Source organism: Brachyhypopomus gauderio, chromosome 4, assembly GCF_052324685.1.
Source record: "Brachyhypopomus gauderio isolate BG-103 chromosome 4, BGAUD_0.2, whole genome shotgun sequence".
Taxonomy (NCBI): Eukaryota; Metazoa; Chordata; class Actinopteri; order Gymnotiformes; family Hypopomidae; genus Brachyhypopomus; species Brachyhypopomus gauderio.
The window spans coordinates 29,879,780-29,897,166 of NC_135214.1; the positions used below are offsets into that span (position 1 = coordinate 29,879,780).

The following is a 17,387-nucleotide window of genomic DNA, read 5'->3' on the forward strand; positions in this document are numbered from 1 at the left end:
TCGCTGAGGTGGACACGCCAGTGCTAAAACCCCCATGGGGGGGGGGCAGGGGAGGGTGGAGGGGGAGGGCGGGGTTGTCAGCGAGGGGCGTTCAGCACGCGGCCGGCCGGAGTGCGCAGACAGCTGAACCCATCTTTCATCTCCCCACCTGCTCCAATCCCCTGCAGAAGCACTGTGAGACGCACAGGCGCACCCGCACAATAGCTGGGAGATTACCGCCACCTGCTGTATGACGGAGTCAGAAACACGCACGGCCTGTGCATGTAAGATTAGGGCCTTTAATCTCAGACTAAACATGGTGGATGAAAAACAGGTTCTGCCGTTCTGCTGTTGAGTCTCACGCCAGGCGCACACACAGCCCCCAGATTATCATTCTCGTACTGATCTGCTATATGAATCTATGAATCTACATGACCCTGACGTGGCCCCCACTCTCGGTGTGCTGCACTGATGTCTAATGGTTTCTCAGTGAAACATCAACCAAACTTGATAATAGAAACATTACTGTAGTGGATGGACAACAAAGGATGACATCAAATAAAGTTCATTCAAAGTTTCCCCACTGACCCTGATGTTATGAGGTCATTCGGGTTATGGAGGCTAATGTCTCCTGTTCCACCGTCCCCACACAGAGCTGCTGGAGACGAGGACCAGCCGGCCGTTCAGCTTTTCGTTCAACACCAGCGACTACCGCATCCTCCACATGGACCAGGACCAGGGCCGCCTGTACCTGGGTAGCCGGGAGTACCTGGTCTCCCTGGACATGCAGAACATCAACAAGGAGCCGCTCATTGTAAGTCACACGATGGATTTTGCCCAACCGCGCGTTAACTTCTCAGTGGGTTGGTTAATGGCAGCTGCATTGTGTCTCCATAAATATAAGGACAAGCACTTATTTAACTCAATGTTTGATCGTAGATCCACTGGCCTGCGACTGCCCAGAGGAAAGGAGAGTGCAAAATGGCAGGAAAGGGAGGACAGGTGAGTTTCATTAGTCCCAGGTGAGTTTCATTAGTCCCAGGCCCTGCTTAGCTGCCCGTGTTCGTGAATGAGTAATGAAATCTCCATGTCTGTTGATGTGGATCGGATAACATCTCTGTGTGTGTTTGAGGGATGTAGGGAGTCCTCACGCATCTTCTCTCTCCCGCCGCAGGGAGAGTGCGCCAACTTCGTGAGACTGATCGAGCCGTGGAACAGGACCCATCTGTACACGTGTGGCACGGGAGCCTACAAACCCATCTGCACGTTCATCAACAGAGGCTGGAGGGCTGAGGTAGACCCCGACTCACACACACACACACACACACACACACACACACACACACGCATGCATACACACATACAACTACGTAAGAACACACCTGTGCTGAAAGGTACAGCAACCTTCAATTCTCCTTATACTTATGCTGCTTACTGCAGTCATATTCAATGCCTGTGTGTGTGTGTGTGTGTGTGTGTGTGTGTGTGTGTGTGTGTGTGTGTGTGTTCAGGAATATGTCTTCCGACTGGTCCCTGGCTATGTGGACTCAGGAAAGGGAAAGTGTCCATATGACCCGCAGCAGGAGAACGCAGCTGCTCTAATCAGTGTGTACTCACTCCTTCACTTGTACTCTTTGGAGCTCTGAGCTCCTACATCTGAATCATGCACCACCAACCCTGAATCTTCTGCCTCTCCACACCCTCCTCCTCCTCAACTAGGTGGCAACCTGTATGCTGGGGTGCACGTGGACTTCATGGGTACAGACCCAGCCATCTTCAGGACCCTGGGAGACAGGCCTGCTGTTCGAACAGAGCAGTACGACTCTCGATGGCTGAATGGTACGACTTCAACCCAAACACGGACGGCATATGCTGCATCGAGAGACGCGGGCGTTAAAGCGGAGTAGCGTGTTGGGTTTGCAATGCTGATGAAGCTGAATTCTAACCTGTTGTCTGTCTCTGCTGGTTTCTGTCTGTCCCACGTAGAGCCTGTGTTCATAAAAATTCAGAAAATTCCAGACAGCGCAGAAAAAAATGATGACAAGCTGTATTTCTTCTTTCGGGAGAAGAGTTTGGACGCAGCGGGGGGCAGCACCCCGAGTGTGCTAGCCAGAGTGGGCAGAGTGTGTCTGGTGAGAACTCAGACTCCACAGAAAAGACTGCTGGGACATTAATTAATGTATAACCCTAACCTAATATCATTAATTAATGTATAACCCTAACCTAATATCATTACTTAATGTATAACCCTAACCTAATATCATTACTTAATGTATAACCCTAACCTAATATCCATAACCTGATATGTAATCTTCATCTCCTGCACTTTTTAGTCTTGGGGTATGGGGTAAGGTTACGAGGAAACAAAGTCAAAGTCAAATTTATTTATATAGCGCTTTTCACAACACATGTTATCACAAAGCAGCTTTACAGGATTTACATGGTTAACAATACTATGGGTCCATATCCCTAATGAGCAAGCCAAAGGCGACAGTGGCGAGGAAAAACAAGAATAACTAGGATGAGGTTAAAAGTTCATTTAAGGTTTTCTCATTATTAAGGACTGAAAGACAGTACATACATTGTACCCCAGATCTTATATCAACATTTATGAATGTTTATATAAACATTCCAGCCTACAGTCCAGTACAGTTGCATTGCCTGTTCTTATTTACACAGTCTTTATTAAACATCCATAGGGCATTTATAAACAAGTATATATATCATATTATGATGTGAATATGTTTTAAAAAGATCAAGTAGTGCTCTCCATCTATACAGTATGTTAATCTACAGACATTTGTGTTATTTGAACATTCGAAAGAATTAAATGAGTAAAGTTTGTTTTTTTAATGGTAAATGACATTGGGTATGTGATGTGTGCTATAGACGTCTTAAACACGTTGTTGTTCGTTGTTGTTCTTGTTCTGTAAGACACGGCCCTTTCTTATCTGTGTTTCTTCTTCCTTAGAATGATGATGGGGGTCAAAGGTCACTAGTAAATAAATGGACAACTTTCTTGAAGGCTCGTCTGGTATGCTCTGTAATCGGTGCCGAGGGAGTTGAGACATATTTTGATGAACTAAGTGAGACACTATTTTTCTCTTCCTTTCATCACTATGTTCTCTCTTTCTGGTTCCATCCTCAGTGAAGTACTGACAGTGACTGACTGACTAATATGTTGATGTTTAGGGGATGTATTTATCCAGCGCACCCACGACGAACGCAACCCCGTGGTGTACGCCGTGTTCTCCACTGCTGGGTACGGTCCCTCAGGTTCATAAACTCTCCCTCTGGCTTCACACTGTTGAATGAGTAAACCCTTTTAAGTGGTGTTGAGTTTCACTGCGTTGTGTGGTGCGGCACAGTTAGATGACTGTGTTCCCTCTGAGAATGTCCGAATGTTCCTGTGTGTTTCATTCTCCCTTCATCTAGCTCTGTGTTCAAAGCTTCGGCAGTGTGTGTGTACTCTATGGCTGACATCAGGAATGTCTTCAATGGTCCTTTCTCTCACAAACACGGACACAACTACCAGTGGACTCCTTACACTGGCAAGATCCCGTACCCTCGCCCCGGGACGGTGAGTACTAGCAGTGCAGTCTGATTTCTACCATTGGACACTGTGCAAAGGAAATTACCTCAGTGGAAGCTGATAATATTTTTATCACATTGAACAGCAGCGGTGTAACGAGTGTCGATTGCTGTGTTTTGGTGGATTAATGGCATGGCGTTGTCTCCGTTTTCTCTCTGGACACTCTCAGTGCCCTGGAGGGACATTCACTCCAGGTCTCCACACCACCAAAGCCTTTTCTGATGAAGCTGTCAACTTTGTGCGTGCGCACCCTCTCATGTACCATCCGATATATCCGACCCACAAGCGCCCCCTGGTGGTCCGAACAGGTGTGGACTACCGCTTCACCACCATCGCTGTGGACATGGTGGATGCTGTAGATGGGAGATACGAGGTGCTCTTTCTGGGGACAGGTAATATATTTCTGCCCTTTAAATACAGTTTACAATGAACTTGTTTTGCTTGATTACTTACATATTTCCTTAATTGTGGGATTATTTTTCAAAGGATAAAGAAATGATTTTTATAATGAAAGAATAAATAATCATTACATTAATTAATAATATTAATGAATTTAATTAATTAATGTAAGGATTAAGGTCTGGCTGCAGTGCTGCAGTGCTCTGTTATATGTGGTTATGTTCATGGTTCATCATGATTAAACCGACGTGCTCTTTCTTAGACCGAGGAACAGTCCAAAAGGTGATCGTCTTGCCAAAGGACATGAGCACCACAGAAGAGCTTATTCTCGAGGAGGTGGAGGTTTTCAGGGTAATGCTGCCAGCTACTGCCTCCCACATAGGAATACAAGGGCTTCTTGTTCAGTGGCAGTGCTGCGATGTTGCGTGTGCCATCGCAAAGGTTGTGCCTCGCAATTTGACTGTCTGTCGTGGTTGTTTTTTTTTAGATGCCGGCGCCAGTTAAAAGTCTGAAAATGTCCTCCAAAAGGGTAAAAGCCTTTTTCAGTCAACATCCATATCCGTCAATATATAAACCAACTCAAATGCATGGAACATAAATATATAGCGCCCATTAAATTACTACATTTAACCTTTACTGAACAGTTCCTGTGCGGATGTGGTAATTTCTGTCTGACATGACCGGCTCCTTCTTCTCCACTCTGGGTTTACAGCAACAGCTGTATGTGTCCTCGGAACGGGGCCTTACCCAGGTGTCCCTGCACCGCTGCGGGGTGTACGGCAAGGCGTGCTCAGACTGCTGCCTGGCCCGAGACCCCTACTGCGCTTGGGACGGAGAGAGCTGCTCCGCCTTCACACCCGCTACCAAGAGGTCAGCACACCACCCTTTTACCTGCACATGGTGTTAGCAGTGACTAATACAGTACATCAGAAAAGATACCTCGACAGGCTTTTCCTTTATAAAAAGGAAATACTTTTTAACAGTAGGTTTTTAAGAGTCTTCTGTCTCTGTATCTGGGTAACATTTCAGGAGGAGCAGGAGACAGGATATCAAACACGGCGATCCGCTACGCCAATGCCGGGGTTTCAATTCTAAAGGTGAGTGTATGTGTGCGTGTGTGTGTGTGTGTGTGTGTGTGTGTGTGTGTGTGTGTTTGTCCAGAACTTCTGTCTGGTCACAAAACTCATGCATGTCGCGGTAACGGGCAGCGCGGTAACGGCAGCTGTGTGTCTCCCTCCCACAGTGGAGAAGCGGCTGCGAGAGACGGTGCAGTTCGGGGTGGAGGGAAGCAGCACGTTTCTGGAGTGCCAACCCCGGTCTCCCCAGGCAACTGTTAAATGGCTCTTTCAGAAGGATGGCAAGCGCAAAGTGGTAAGATGGCCGCCCTCAAATTCCTCAAACTGATCAGCACTTCTGCTCGCAATAAGGTCTTCATTCTTTAGCCTGTTCCTACAGTAAATGACGTGATGTATATGTAATCCCAATACAGCTCAGTCGGGATAAAGACATCCTAAAGACGGGACACGGCGTCCTACTGAAGTCTCTCGTCGAATCAGACGCCGGTGTCTACCACTGCCTGGCCACGGAGAACAACTTCAAGCACACGGTGGCGCGGGTGGCGTTGCGTATCCTGGACCGCGAGATTGTGGAGGCGTTGACTGCACCGGACGGCCCCTCTGACTCGGCCAATCATCAACAGCACGCCCACAAGCACCACCCACCTCCTCCGCCGCCCCCACCCCAGACCCCGCACGCAGCCACCCAGTTTCCCCCTCAGCCGGAAGTGCGTCTGATCAACCAGTACTGCCAATCCTACTGGCAGCAGCAACAGAGCCCTGCACAGCCACATAAACCCAAACGCACCAACCGCAGACACACAGAGGAACCCCAGGAACCCCAGGGGATGCGTACGCAGTGACCACCTTCCACAAAAACGTTCTGTACACTGCGTGACCAGGACAGGTAACGCCACTGATGTCTGGAGCGAAATCAAGTGTTCATACCCTGTGTCCATTTGTTATGTCAAAGCAGACAGATTCGAATCTCAAGATGAATTTTGATTTTCACATGGCATATTGAGCAAAGTCAATGAGGACACGGTGCTTTAATGGTGCTCTTCAGTTCAGTGGTATTTTGGCTTCTATTAGAGCTGTATTACCCATGTCACAAGTTTCCCGAATCACAACTGTAATATTTTTTTCTGAATGCTTCTTCAAACCTTAGGAAAACTGGTTTGTACCATATTACATATTATAACATGCACAAATTAATTTTTAAATGCTTTTTTTGCACTTCAGCTAAATGATCACCAGTCACACTTCAGCCAAGTGACCGCCGCACTGCCACTACTACTGCAGGTTCACAACAGTCAGTATTTCACAAACATTGTCCTCATAAAACTGGCACTTGACGTCGCTAGCATTTAAAGCTCGCTGCGATGGTTCAAATGCTTGATGATCCTCAGCCTGCGTAGCACAGCAGTGGAAAGATTGCTGTGGAGAATTTCTACATGATTCCACTCTGATCCGCGGCACTCTGTCGCCTGCATATCTTCAAACAGAAGCCTTTTCCCCTTCGAGGTTATAATTATGACATGATACATTCTGACATGATTTTGACCAACCTTTTATGGTACCAAGACCAAGGGTAATTTAATAATCAGGATAACAGTAAAGGCTTCTAGTATTTGTGATTTTTGAAAGTTTTTAAATATATGGTAAAGCTCCATTCTTGGTAAACATCTTCCTTTTTGTTCGTATTAATATTTTGAGAGGATTCTTGAGCTAGTCTGCATCAGACAAAGTACAGTAGCAAATATTTTAAAGTCTGGAACTCAAGTGTCATAACAATGAATATAGTGCACATTGTAATGCCCAATGTTCACAAAATCTTCTGCCGCACGTTGATCATTATCACCAAGTGATTTTTAAGTAGCTACTAAATGATTAAAGCGAATTTGGAATAGGAGGTAGTTGTAGGCTTGTTCAGATGATGTTATTTCTTTTCTGAACAAAAAGGCACATTTCTGCCAAAATAACAAAAATAATGGACCAAAATCCGCCACTCTCCTGTGTACCAGGGATTCACAGTTGAAAGAAAAATGTAAATATTGTAGTGCAGATTGAGATTAGCACTCTCTTCCTTTATATTAATAAAACAATCAAAGAGATATTTGGCTTATCTAAAAAACAGCGAGAACAAGTCAAGATGACATTACATGCCCATGTGTACAGAAGTGAATTAGATAGTGGTAGGCAACATTACATGCCCATGTGTACAGAAGTGAATTAGATAGTGGTAGGCAACATTACATGCCCATGTGTACAGAAGTGAATTAGATAGTGGTAGGCAACATTCTGTACTGAGAAAAGAGGAGAGGATTTTTGTCTCATCACAAACATCACTCACTTGGAGAGGACAGGTGCTGGATGTTTTAGTGCAGTTTCCCTTCTATTTTTGCTTCCCTTCTATCTCAGATTTCAAGAAACACCCAGCTGAACACAAAAGTAGTTCTTTTTGCATATGAGCAGTAGACATTTTCTATGGTTAACTGTGGTTATGTTTTGCTTGTGTATAAAGACCGTCTCTGTGCTGTGTATGATTATTACGGATGTACATAGAAACAGTAGGTGTTTACGTGGTCTCATCTGTCTTTAGTCAGGGTTCAGTTCTATCCTAAAATTCTATTCCTTTCTCTCTATCACTTCCTCTCTCCTTGATCCTATCTATCTATCTATCTATCTATCTATCTATCTATCTATCTATCTATCTATCTATCTATCTCTCTCTCTTTCTGTCAGTCTGTCTCTGTAAATCTCTCTCTCACTCTTGTTCTGCCTTTCTGTTTTGCTTTACCACATGTCGTATTTATTTTAAGAATGTATATACTCATGTGAGTTGTGACTTATGCTCCTTTTGAGGAGGAGGGGGACAGAATGTCAGTTATTATTGTATGTATTCACTAACAGGACCAGATTATAGAGACACATAGCATATGGAGAGATGCTTTTATAAAATGATGCCAGTTTCTGGGAATTTCTGAACATAACTAATGTTACCATGCAGGAAGCATGTTTATTCTTGGCAATAAGATGAGGAAGATGTGAGGAATAAATGCAGATAAAAAACAACATCCTAGAAGTGACAATTGGCTTAAAGCAGTGAAATTACAGTGGACATACCACCTATTTTATAAAAAAATCTATGGACATCAGCAATATTCATGCAGTGAAAAGATTGAGGACTGTAGTTCTATATAAGCTATGTTTCTGAAGAGCACATTTGTGAGAATGTCCTGCCAATAATTATAAAAACAGTCTCAAGAGAATATTTGAGGTTGGGGCCTAAATGCCCATCCTTAGAGACCAAGCTGTGGCACAAAAACACAGAAAGGAAAGGAACTGCACTGTTTTCAGGCCATAGAAGGTAGCCACCAGGAACAGAAGTACGAACCCTAATGTTTCCCAGTGCATTGAAATGTTGGCTAAAGGAGAATGTGTTCTTTCGTATCGTTGCTATAGTGTTTCTCAAACTAAACAGAAAAATGGCTGCATCTTACACTATTTCTTCTATGTATTCACAGTATTTGTGTTAGTGTAAATGAATGTGGTTGTTTGTAATTAATATAATTTTATGATGATATTGTGAGGTTGGGGAGTCTCAGATGTTTTGTAATCATAACAATAAACTGCTGTATTTGTTCTTATTTAACTTATTGTTATTGACCTTTAAAGCATTTATACGACTCTTATAAAATCTTAGAAACTGAGCACTGAAAAGAATCCGTACAATTTATTTTTCCCCACTTCAGGAGGATAAAGCCATTTGTACATTACATTGTTGTATTATTGTGTAAACCTTTGCAATACCATCTCAACCCTGTAGAGGGAGTGTGGCTCCTTTGCCTTGTCACACCCAATCCACATGTTTTGGTTCCATTTCCAGATATGTGTAAAGTTGGGGTTGGTGTCATTACTGTGTGTTTGCCAAGATCACATAAGGAACATGTTAAGTAGAGGAGGTGGGCCTTTCAGAAAGGAAATGCTTACACATGAAGGGCTAAACCACTTCATGTTTTACCCATAGGTGCTTGGCTGAGATCTCATCTTTTACACCCTCAGTGACTGGGCTCATGTACAAAAATTGACCAAGGACAGCAAAATGCTGAACTTTGCTTTATTAAATGTTTTTAAATACACCTAAAAGTAGATTATGCATTTCTTGTAAGACTCTTCACAACCTGTTCCATTAAAGCCTTGCAAAAATAATAATTACATACAATCCTAGATTTGATCTACTGCATTCTTTGTTTTAATTACCCATAATGTGCCCACCTTGCCACGCACTGTTCCTAAACTAAAGAGTCTGTGTTTATTTGTGTGTGTGTGTGTGCTGAACATGAACATTGCGATTATTCGTCCCACTCATCATCGTCGTCATCATCGCCCCCATCAACTTCTTCATCTTCTAAGGAAAGAGCCATTGACACACAACACTCATGGGATTAGTATTCTGGGGGAAATCCATCATCTATGAGCTCCGAGAGCAACATCTGCACCCATGCAGTCTTCCATTTAAAACCTTACCTGAGGAGTGAATGACTTTGCTTCTTTTCTGCATCACCATTATCAGAGCTCCCACGATGCCCTCTCCACCCTGGTCCTGTGGTGCAGACTGAGGATCGGTACTTTCTGTGACCTGAGAACATCCAACAGCATCAAACAACATTCGTACCTGTTAAAGCCTGAACTCAATAAAACATGGTATATTTTTATATCAGGGCGGATAGAGGAAAAAGATTGTTTTCCTTTAAAAGCCACTTAAAAAAAAAGAATTGGTCCTATATATGTCTATATTAGCTTCAGTGATAATAGGAGACACTGTCAGTTATAGTGTCCTGACTAACTATATTAATGAACACTCTGTCGTCCACAAAATATTGATTAATAATTTGCTTAATGATAATATTGTGGACGCGTGCTCATGTGTGACAGAAAGAGAGAGAGAGAGAGCTGTCGTGTTTAATAATGGCGCTTAATCTTACAGTCTTTAGTTTGGTTCCCAGTCGTATCTGGTCCAGTAAAGCTCCTCTTCCTCCTGCTGAAGGCGCAGGTGAAGAAGGACTGACAGGGGCTGAAGAAGGGCTCCTATTGCTCATAGCTGGGGGAGGTGGGGGAGGAGGAGGAGGGGGTGGGGGTGTTGGGGTACATGCTGGTTGGGGAGGTGGAGGGCCAACCCTTGTGGTAGGAGGAGGTGGTGGGAGTGCACCACGTTGCGGAGTTCTCTGGTTACGGCATGGCGGAGTTGGTGGGGGTTGGCCAGGGATAGGTGGGAGACCCCTGTCCCCTCGAGAAGGAGGAGGAACAGGGGCCCCTGGGACTGGAGGCAGACTCCGAGAGGGAGGACTCATGGCGTCTGTGTGGACAGCAGAATCATCAATGTTGTGAACGACAAGTTCAAAACTCAGTTAACGTGAAATAAAGGTAACAGTATCAAACAATGATGATCACATCTGGTTGAGGGGAAAAGGTATAATGGGTACATCAGCATTTTATATAGGGTAAATTGTAATGGATGTAAAAGATTTGAAGCCTTTATAATGGTTTTTAATGATTCCTATAGTCTCTAAGTCTCACCCTGTCTTCTCATCTCCTCTTTAACAGCATCCAGCCCCCCCGACTGCTCAATGAAGTCATAGATAAGTTTGGAAGTCTCTTTGTCTGTCAACTGGTCTTCACTGATACCGGCACATGAGAACAGCTTCTTCAGGTCTGGGTCTAAATTGGTGGTCTACAACATAGGAGAATACCATTTGTTTTTTTACAAACATTGCGTGTGTGTGTGTGTGGGGGTGTGTGTGTGCGTGTGTGTGTGTGTGTGTCAGCCAAATTGAAATGCTTTTACATCTTACATCAAAGCCACTGTTAGGATCCCACCCGACGTGTGTGACATGCCTGACGGTCAAAGAAATGTCAAAGTGAGATGGGTGCAGATAACGAGCATGCCAGCCACTAGTCTTGCTGTGAAGACAGCCTGCTTACTTGAACCCGCTGGGAGCCCCAATGTCAGCCTTCGTGAGCCGCGGCCCCTTCTTCTTGCCCTTCTTGTCTTTCTTCCCCTTGCCCATCAAGGACGGAGAGGGCAGGGGGACCGTGGGAGGGCGGGTAGCGTGAAGGCAGGATGTCTGGGTTCTGGATGTCCACGGTAGCCATGTTACTGGGCTGCACCACTGGACCTGGGTCGGACCAGAGACAAATATCCATGCTAAACAACCAGCGTCACCGAAGCCACAATTTTTGTTGTGGCAAAATCAACAACATCCAAGGTGAGTTCAGGGTGAGTCTAGGGTGAGTTCAGGGTGAGTTCAGGATGAGTTCAGGGTGAGTTCAGGGTGAGTGCAAACATACAAGAACATTTACTAAACGATGGAATGCTCAGTACCCAAATTACTGCGAAACAAGGCCTGGACCACACAAAAATGATACACTATCAAGGCATCCAGCAGTAGGAGATTCATACGAAACATGCGTCAGCCCAGGTGGCAAAGTTTTTACAGTGCTTTGACAAAGGAAGCATCTGTGACAGTTGCAGGGTACTTTATGCCCGTAATGTGTGCTAACTTAGTACTCACCATTTGATGGCGGGGGTGGAGGTGGCAGTGCCCGTTTTTCTGACAGTGGAAAAAAATGGTTAGTTTATCCAGCACAAGAAATGACATTGAAAGGTGCAGAACATCCCTAGCACATGCGTACCTTCACCTGGAGCATGGTGCCTCTTTTCTAATGGAACAGAAACACAGATGGATACTGGTGAGGGGGCTGGTGAGAGTGTGGGATGCAGAGGAGTGTTTGGCTGTGATGTGTGATAGTGTTGGGGAGTCACCATTGCGGTTTACTCTTTGGCTAATCTTTTCCTCGATCGCGTTTCTGAAGGACTCTGATTCCTGCTCGTCCGCAAAGTTCAGACCCACTTGGCAATCCTGAAACATACAGACTATGTCAATTGAGAATAAAACTCGAAATATTTTACTATCAACATCTGTATTTTTATTGTTCAAGAACAATATTCATCTATTAAGCTATTTACCTGTTACTACAGTGTGATGGTCACATATCAATTTTACTTGTGCTTGTGACATAAAAGCTTATGCACTGCAGAATCAGCAGTTCTACTGAATGCTTGAGGGTATCATATATATGAGCCATTGTTTTTTAATGAGCTGAGAGTTTTAACCACAATAACCATGAGCTTTAACCACTGTCAGTATGTAGGTACCAGCTGATCCTTGACCTCATTATACAGTGATGGGAGAATTATATACTCACATCAGCAGAGAAAGTGTGGAAATAATGCCTTGGGCTGGAGAATATCATCTGATTATACAACTCCTGTTCCCAGATTATTTTTCCCTCCTAAAATGTATCAAATCCACACACATACACTTACTGCACATACAAACATATGCATGCCCTCATAGGACGAATAGTATTCACAGCAAAATAGGCGGCGATGTGGAGGAAATCATAGAAGAGTGTTTGTAGGAGAGACCTTGATATCAAAGAGGCGTATGAAGTATGAGCGGCGGGGATTGTCCTTCACGAAACACACCACTCCTGTGTGCTGGAGACTCCAGTGTGCCGGACTGTGGGGCAGAGCCATGTAGAGCTGCACCACAGAGGTAGCCAGACTCTGTGGTCTCACACACACACACACACACACACACACAAATGAACACATATGTATATAAACGCAAGGAGACAGAGAGACACTTTGAGGAAAACGTCATTTAAATTTTTTTATTTTCATTTTGAAGTCCTGAAGAGAAAGATGCATGTGCATGTAAATATCCTCTCTACCACAACAGGAAGTTGCCTGTAACATACTTCCTGTAGATGTACCTTTTATGGTACATGTATGCCGCTTTTAACACACTCAACAAGTCTCAACATTTCTTGAAGATGATCTTGTCAAAGCATGTATATGTCAAAGCATGTAATGATCCGTGCAACTACCCATCATGTTTATCTTTTTTTTCCAGAATTACACATTGAACACATTAAAAAGATATACTCGTGTAGATATGTGAAAATTGTCAGATTATGTTCTCAAATTAAAATAAATATAAAATGCAGCCAATCAAATCTGCAAGGTCTTTGCATCAGGTAAACAATGGAGATTAAAATGAAGCCATGACATCAATCAATGACACTAGGGGCTGGAGTGATAACTATCAGCAGTAACAAGCTCCATCTCTCTGCCTTTGACAAAACATCACTCTTGAAAACCAACACGCCATTGTCCCGCTACCAGCTTCTCAACTTGTTCGTATAAGTTATAGCTGCAGTTCACATATAACACCTCCCTCCCTCCCCCAGTCAGATTGAGTTGACAGTAAGACCGCCATTCTTACCACACATCTCCGGCCTAAGAGCTCCACAACACGTTCATTCTCGTGGATGCTGAGGAGAGAGCTGGGCACGTTGTCCTGCCCCTTTGACTTTCCCTTGCTCATCTCTCCTCGCTGGGGGTGGAGACGATTCGCAGACCCTTGGACCGAGTGTCCTTGGGCCCCAACTTTACACTTTGGTTTGCTGTGCTTAGATCCGTTAAAGATGGGAGAGAGGTTGAGGGAACTGGGACTTCCGTGTTCTCTGGTATGATGTCAGTGTGTTAGCCTAAGAGAACAGGAAGAGCAACCACAGAGCATATCTGTTCAGCGAGGGCCTAGGATAGGCCATGGTCTGACTCTAACGAGGAAGTAGTCACTTTGGTTTAAGCCTGTTTGCTGAGTGGGGAGTTTGTTTGGGTTTCATGTAAATCTCCTGTGGTGTTTTTCATAAACGCCGCAATGTCATAATTCACAGGCAGAGCTTTTGAAAAGATTTGCATATGCAGCCAAAGCAAGTTTGATATAAAAGATAAGCCAACTCTTGATATAAAAGATAAGCCAACTCACTGACTGAATCTTCTTGTAATATTCTGACTTTTCCATTTATTGCAAGGATCAATATTTTGCGAGGATTTGTTTTCAGTCTCCTTCTGATTGTCTTTGACAGATGGTGAGAAATCTCTTTTTGTGCTATTGTCTTGAACACCACCAAATGGGCAAATCTATTTACATATTTAAGTATATTTTGATTACCAAGCATGCCAATTGCAAAGGCAGCCTTTTGTGCATAAAATATAACATGTGTGTGTTTGTTTTGCAGTGGATACCATCTCATTAGCCCATTGTCTTATTTGGATTCTTTTTGGTTTTGATGTTGAAAGGATTTACATTACATTTATAATTCTACATTTAAAGAATATTTTGTTTAAATGTATTTAAATCTGGAGCCTGTCCATGGTTGTACTTTTAAGGGGTTTTCTTCACAGCTCTGGGACTGCCCAAAGGGGAATTCATCCCATGCAGTTATTAGCTACAAACTAAATAGAACAATTACCAGCTCAGTTCATGTATGGACCTCTGCTATGTGAATTCAGCTTATTTTAGAAATGCATGGACATGCACCAATGAGTTTTCAGACAATAAAAAAATCTTGAAATAGTAATGTGCTATTATATAGGATGCTTACGTTCCCACTAAAACCATTGTAAAGGTTAACAGAAAACCAATGGTTGACCAGGGAGCAATTTCTACGAACCTGGCCACAAATTACATTTTACACTTTCACTTCACTATATCCCACTGCAGTCATGCTATCTGTCTGAATCATCAGGAAATCTAAGCTAACGTATTCTCTGATTTGGAGAAGTGTCCAAGTGAATGGAAAGGTGGACAAAAGTCAAATGTTTGACAGTGAGGATTGCTGCTCTGTTTCAGAAAGTCTGAAAACCTTTATCAGCTACAAATTTAGTTTTACAGTTTTTCTCAGTCGATTTGGTTCATTTTTCAGATCAGAATTGAAATTATCAAAACTGTTCATTTAATCTCCACATCTCCTTGTCACTTGTGTACATCATAATTGCATTTCTCATTGTGTTTAACATTTTGCAAATGGACATGGACAATTGTCTGTTGTTTTTTGCATTATCAATTGCTTATGTCATGTTTATCAAAATATGTTGTACGGATTGTCTGTTGAATTGTCTTACCCCCCAAAACATTTAGTCTTTAGGTCATTGCCTAGGTTATTACATGCAAAAGTGCTGAACATGTCATAATCTCTAAGGAGTCATTTTACATTTAATTATTAATTTAGTTTTTTTGTTACATTTTAGTAATTTATCCTAATTTGATTAAATATTTTTCAGGTGAACATTCAGTTACAGTAACAAAGAGAATTTGTGAAGGTTTAGATCAACCAATGGTCTCAAACATAGGTCAGATGTGCGTCTCATGAACCTTTACTGTAATTGGCAAACATTTATAGACACTAAACACTGCAGTATCATAAAGTCTCATAATGGAAAGACGAGGCCATGTATAGGGTGAATAGCCAAGAAGAGGAGTAAGACTGTGGTGTAGAGGGGTAAGACTGTGGTGTAGAGGGGTAAGACTGTGTGGTGTAGAGGAGTAAGACTGTGTGGTGTAGAGGGGTAAGACTATGTGGTGTAGAGGAGTAAGACTATGTGGTGTAGAGGGGTAAGACTGTGGGATAAGGCTGAGGGGACAAAACAGTGAAATAAGGGCAACAATTCTGGACCATGTAAATGTACATGTAAATCATGCTCTTACAATGGCTGAAGCTGGTCACTGGGTGCAGCCGAATATTGGAAGAACAACCGTATCTTCAATCATTACAGTAAACATTTCATAGAGAAAACATAGATGTACTGTAATTCAGAAATGTGCTTCCTGCTGTAATGCTGCACATTGACATAAATTCTGACGTTACTGTATTACTGTACATTTTTTGTTTTGCATTTTTATAACATATAGGGCATCAAGACTAGCTCATAGGGGGGGCAGATGTTCCATTTTCACAATTCAGCAAGAGGAGGCTGTATGTGCTCAGGTTGTTTTGAATGTGTAGAGTAAGTTTCTAATTTTACAGTTTTCCCAGTCAGTTGTCGGTCTTTTCTGAATATCAATCAGATTTGTTTTTGTCAACAAATTGCAGTGTGAACAATACAGTCAAACAATATTGATGTACAAATTTGATTCCAGTCCAATTTCTTGCTATCAGTCTCCCACATACAGTCATGTGTAACTTTGTGTTCTGTGTAAGTTTGTATTTTGTGTGTAGCATGTTTCATTTGATATACCACAGAATGAGCAGTATTCTTGAAATCAAAAGCTTAGCTAGTTTCCATCAGAATATACTGTCTGCACTGACTGTGACTTATAGTTGCACTGAATTTAAGCTAAGATAGGATATTTCATCTGCTAATGCATTCATGGTTTCCTGATAAACAGGAAATAACACATACAGCTGGGCCCCAACCTACCAGATATGGCGCTTTATCTGTGCTTATGCTGTTTCTTCTGAAAATGGTCCTTCAGCGTAAATACTATTACTTCATGTGAACCAGCCTTGTAGGAACACCATTAAATACAAAATGTGGAGAACGACGGCTGGCGTTTCATGTGACCTCTGCCACCATCGAATCTTGGATATCCCTAACAGCTACGAGGTCCTACAAACTCAAGTTTGACACAGATCACAGAGGAAGCAGAACAAAGTGAATCGCAACAAAACATGTGTCGCACCTTCACCTAGCAAAACCTGCACATCAGACACCCTCTCTACACTCTCTCTACAGCAAGACTACTGAAAATTTCAACTCCTGCAATTACATGGTTGATACCAGCAAATGCTAGATGCTCTCGGTATTCCGAGGAAAACAAAGACAGACATACCACACATTAATACTTACAATTAATTTTTATTGAGAACGGCAAGCACCAAATCAGGAGCCAGTTCAGTAAACCAAAATAAAGCTGGAGTTGCTTCATCAAGTATCTTTGGTGTCACTGGATGTCACAATAAAGTTGCAAGTGTCTCTTCATGAAACATTGGCACTTTTTTTAAACTGACTTAAAATGAGTAGAGCTGAGAAGAGAAATTATACCAAGATTACTACACATAATAATTAGCAATATTTAAGCATAGCAGGATTGCCAGGGGAAAGCAAATAATTGTCATGGGTCCTTTTGGGGGTTAGAAGGAGGAAAAAAAGAGAGCAAAGTTAGAGTGCACAAATTTGAACACTTGTTTCACAAGTTAAAGAGAATCGCTCAGGCGTGGTTTCTGGGCTGAGCGAGTGTAATCCACGAGGCATTTAGGCATTTGGCACAAAAAAAAAAGAAAAACACAAAAAAAAAAAAAAAACAACAGAACTGGTATAGTCTGCACGTTTAAGATAAACTCCACCAATCATCAAGTGCTGAGGTACTGACATATAAAGATAACATGACCACGCCAGAGATGCCTCGCGTGCATCAGCAACGCTGTTAGATGAAGAAGAAAGGCCG

General features: G+C 42.9%; 2 protein-coding genes across 4 annotated transcripts in view; one reads left to right on the forward strand and one right to left on the reverse strand.

Annotated features, from left to right (window-relative positions):
- The window catches only part of sema3gb (sema domain, immunoglobulin domain (Ig), short basic domain, secreted, (semaphorin) 3Gb), a 28,139-nt gene extending 19,459 nt beyond the window's left edge, over positions 1-8,680 (forward strand). For 2 of the 3 annotated variants that reach the window (XM_077003690.1, XM_077003691.1), the window contains exons 4-19: positions 633-793; positions 919-981; positions 1,154-1,273; positions 1,491-1,584; positions 1,699-1,818; positions 1,966-2,111; positions 2,951-3,065; positions 3,172-3,241; positions 3,415-3,559; positions 3,741-3,963; positions 4,233-4,321; positions 4,458-4,499; positions 4,683-4,840; positions 5,000-5,067; positions 5,214-5,341; positions 5,460-8,680. In XM_077003690.1, coding sequence (XP_076859805.1) covers positions 633-793; positions 919-981; positions 1,154-1,273; positions 1,491-1,584; positions 1,699-1,818; positions 1,966-2,111; positions 2,951-3,065; positions 3,172-3,241; positions 3,415-3,559; positions 3,741-3,963; positions 4,233-4,321; positions 4,458-4,499; positions 4,683-4,840; positions 5,000-5,067; positions 5,214-5,341; positions 5,460-5,888 — 2,171 coding nt within the window. In that variant the 3' untranslated portion in view covers positions 5,889-8,680. The remainder of the gene's footprint in view (positions 1-632; positions 794-918; positions 982-1,153; positions 1,274-1,490; positions 1,585-1,698; positions 1,819-1,965; positions 2,112-2,950; positions 3,066-3,171; positions 3,242-3,414; positions 3,560-3,740; positions 3,964-4,232; positions 4,322-4,457; positions 4,500-4,682; positions 4,841-4,999; positions 5,068-5,213; positions 5,342-5,459) is intronic. The other variant, XR_013130538.1, reaches the window with a different exon arrangement.
- Positions 8,681-9,131: 451 nt separating this feature from the next.
- wasb (WASP actin nucleation promoting factor b) lies at positions 9,132-13,688 on the reverse strand. The gene is given in 13 exon segments (XM_077003703.1): positions 9,132-9,436; positions 9,556-9,667; positions 10,014-10,384; positions 10,606-10,759; positions 10,881-10,923; positions 11,011-11,090; positions 11,092-11,204; positions 11,601-11,639; positions 11,722-11,748; positions 11,852-11,948; positions 12,295-12,381; positions 12,518-12,658; positions 13,380-13,688. Coding segments are annotated over 13 exon segments (1,422 nt in total). The 5' UTR covers positions 13,482-13,688; the 3' UTR covers positions 9,132-9,380.
- Positions 13,689-17,387: the final 3,699 nt, after the last annotated feature.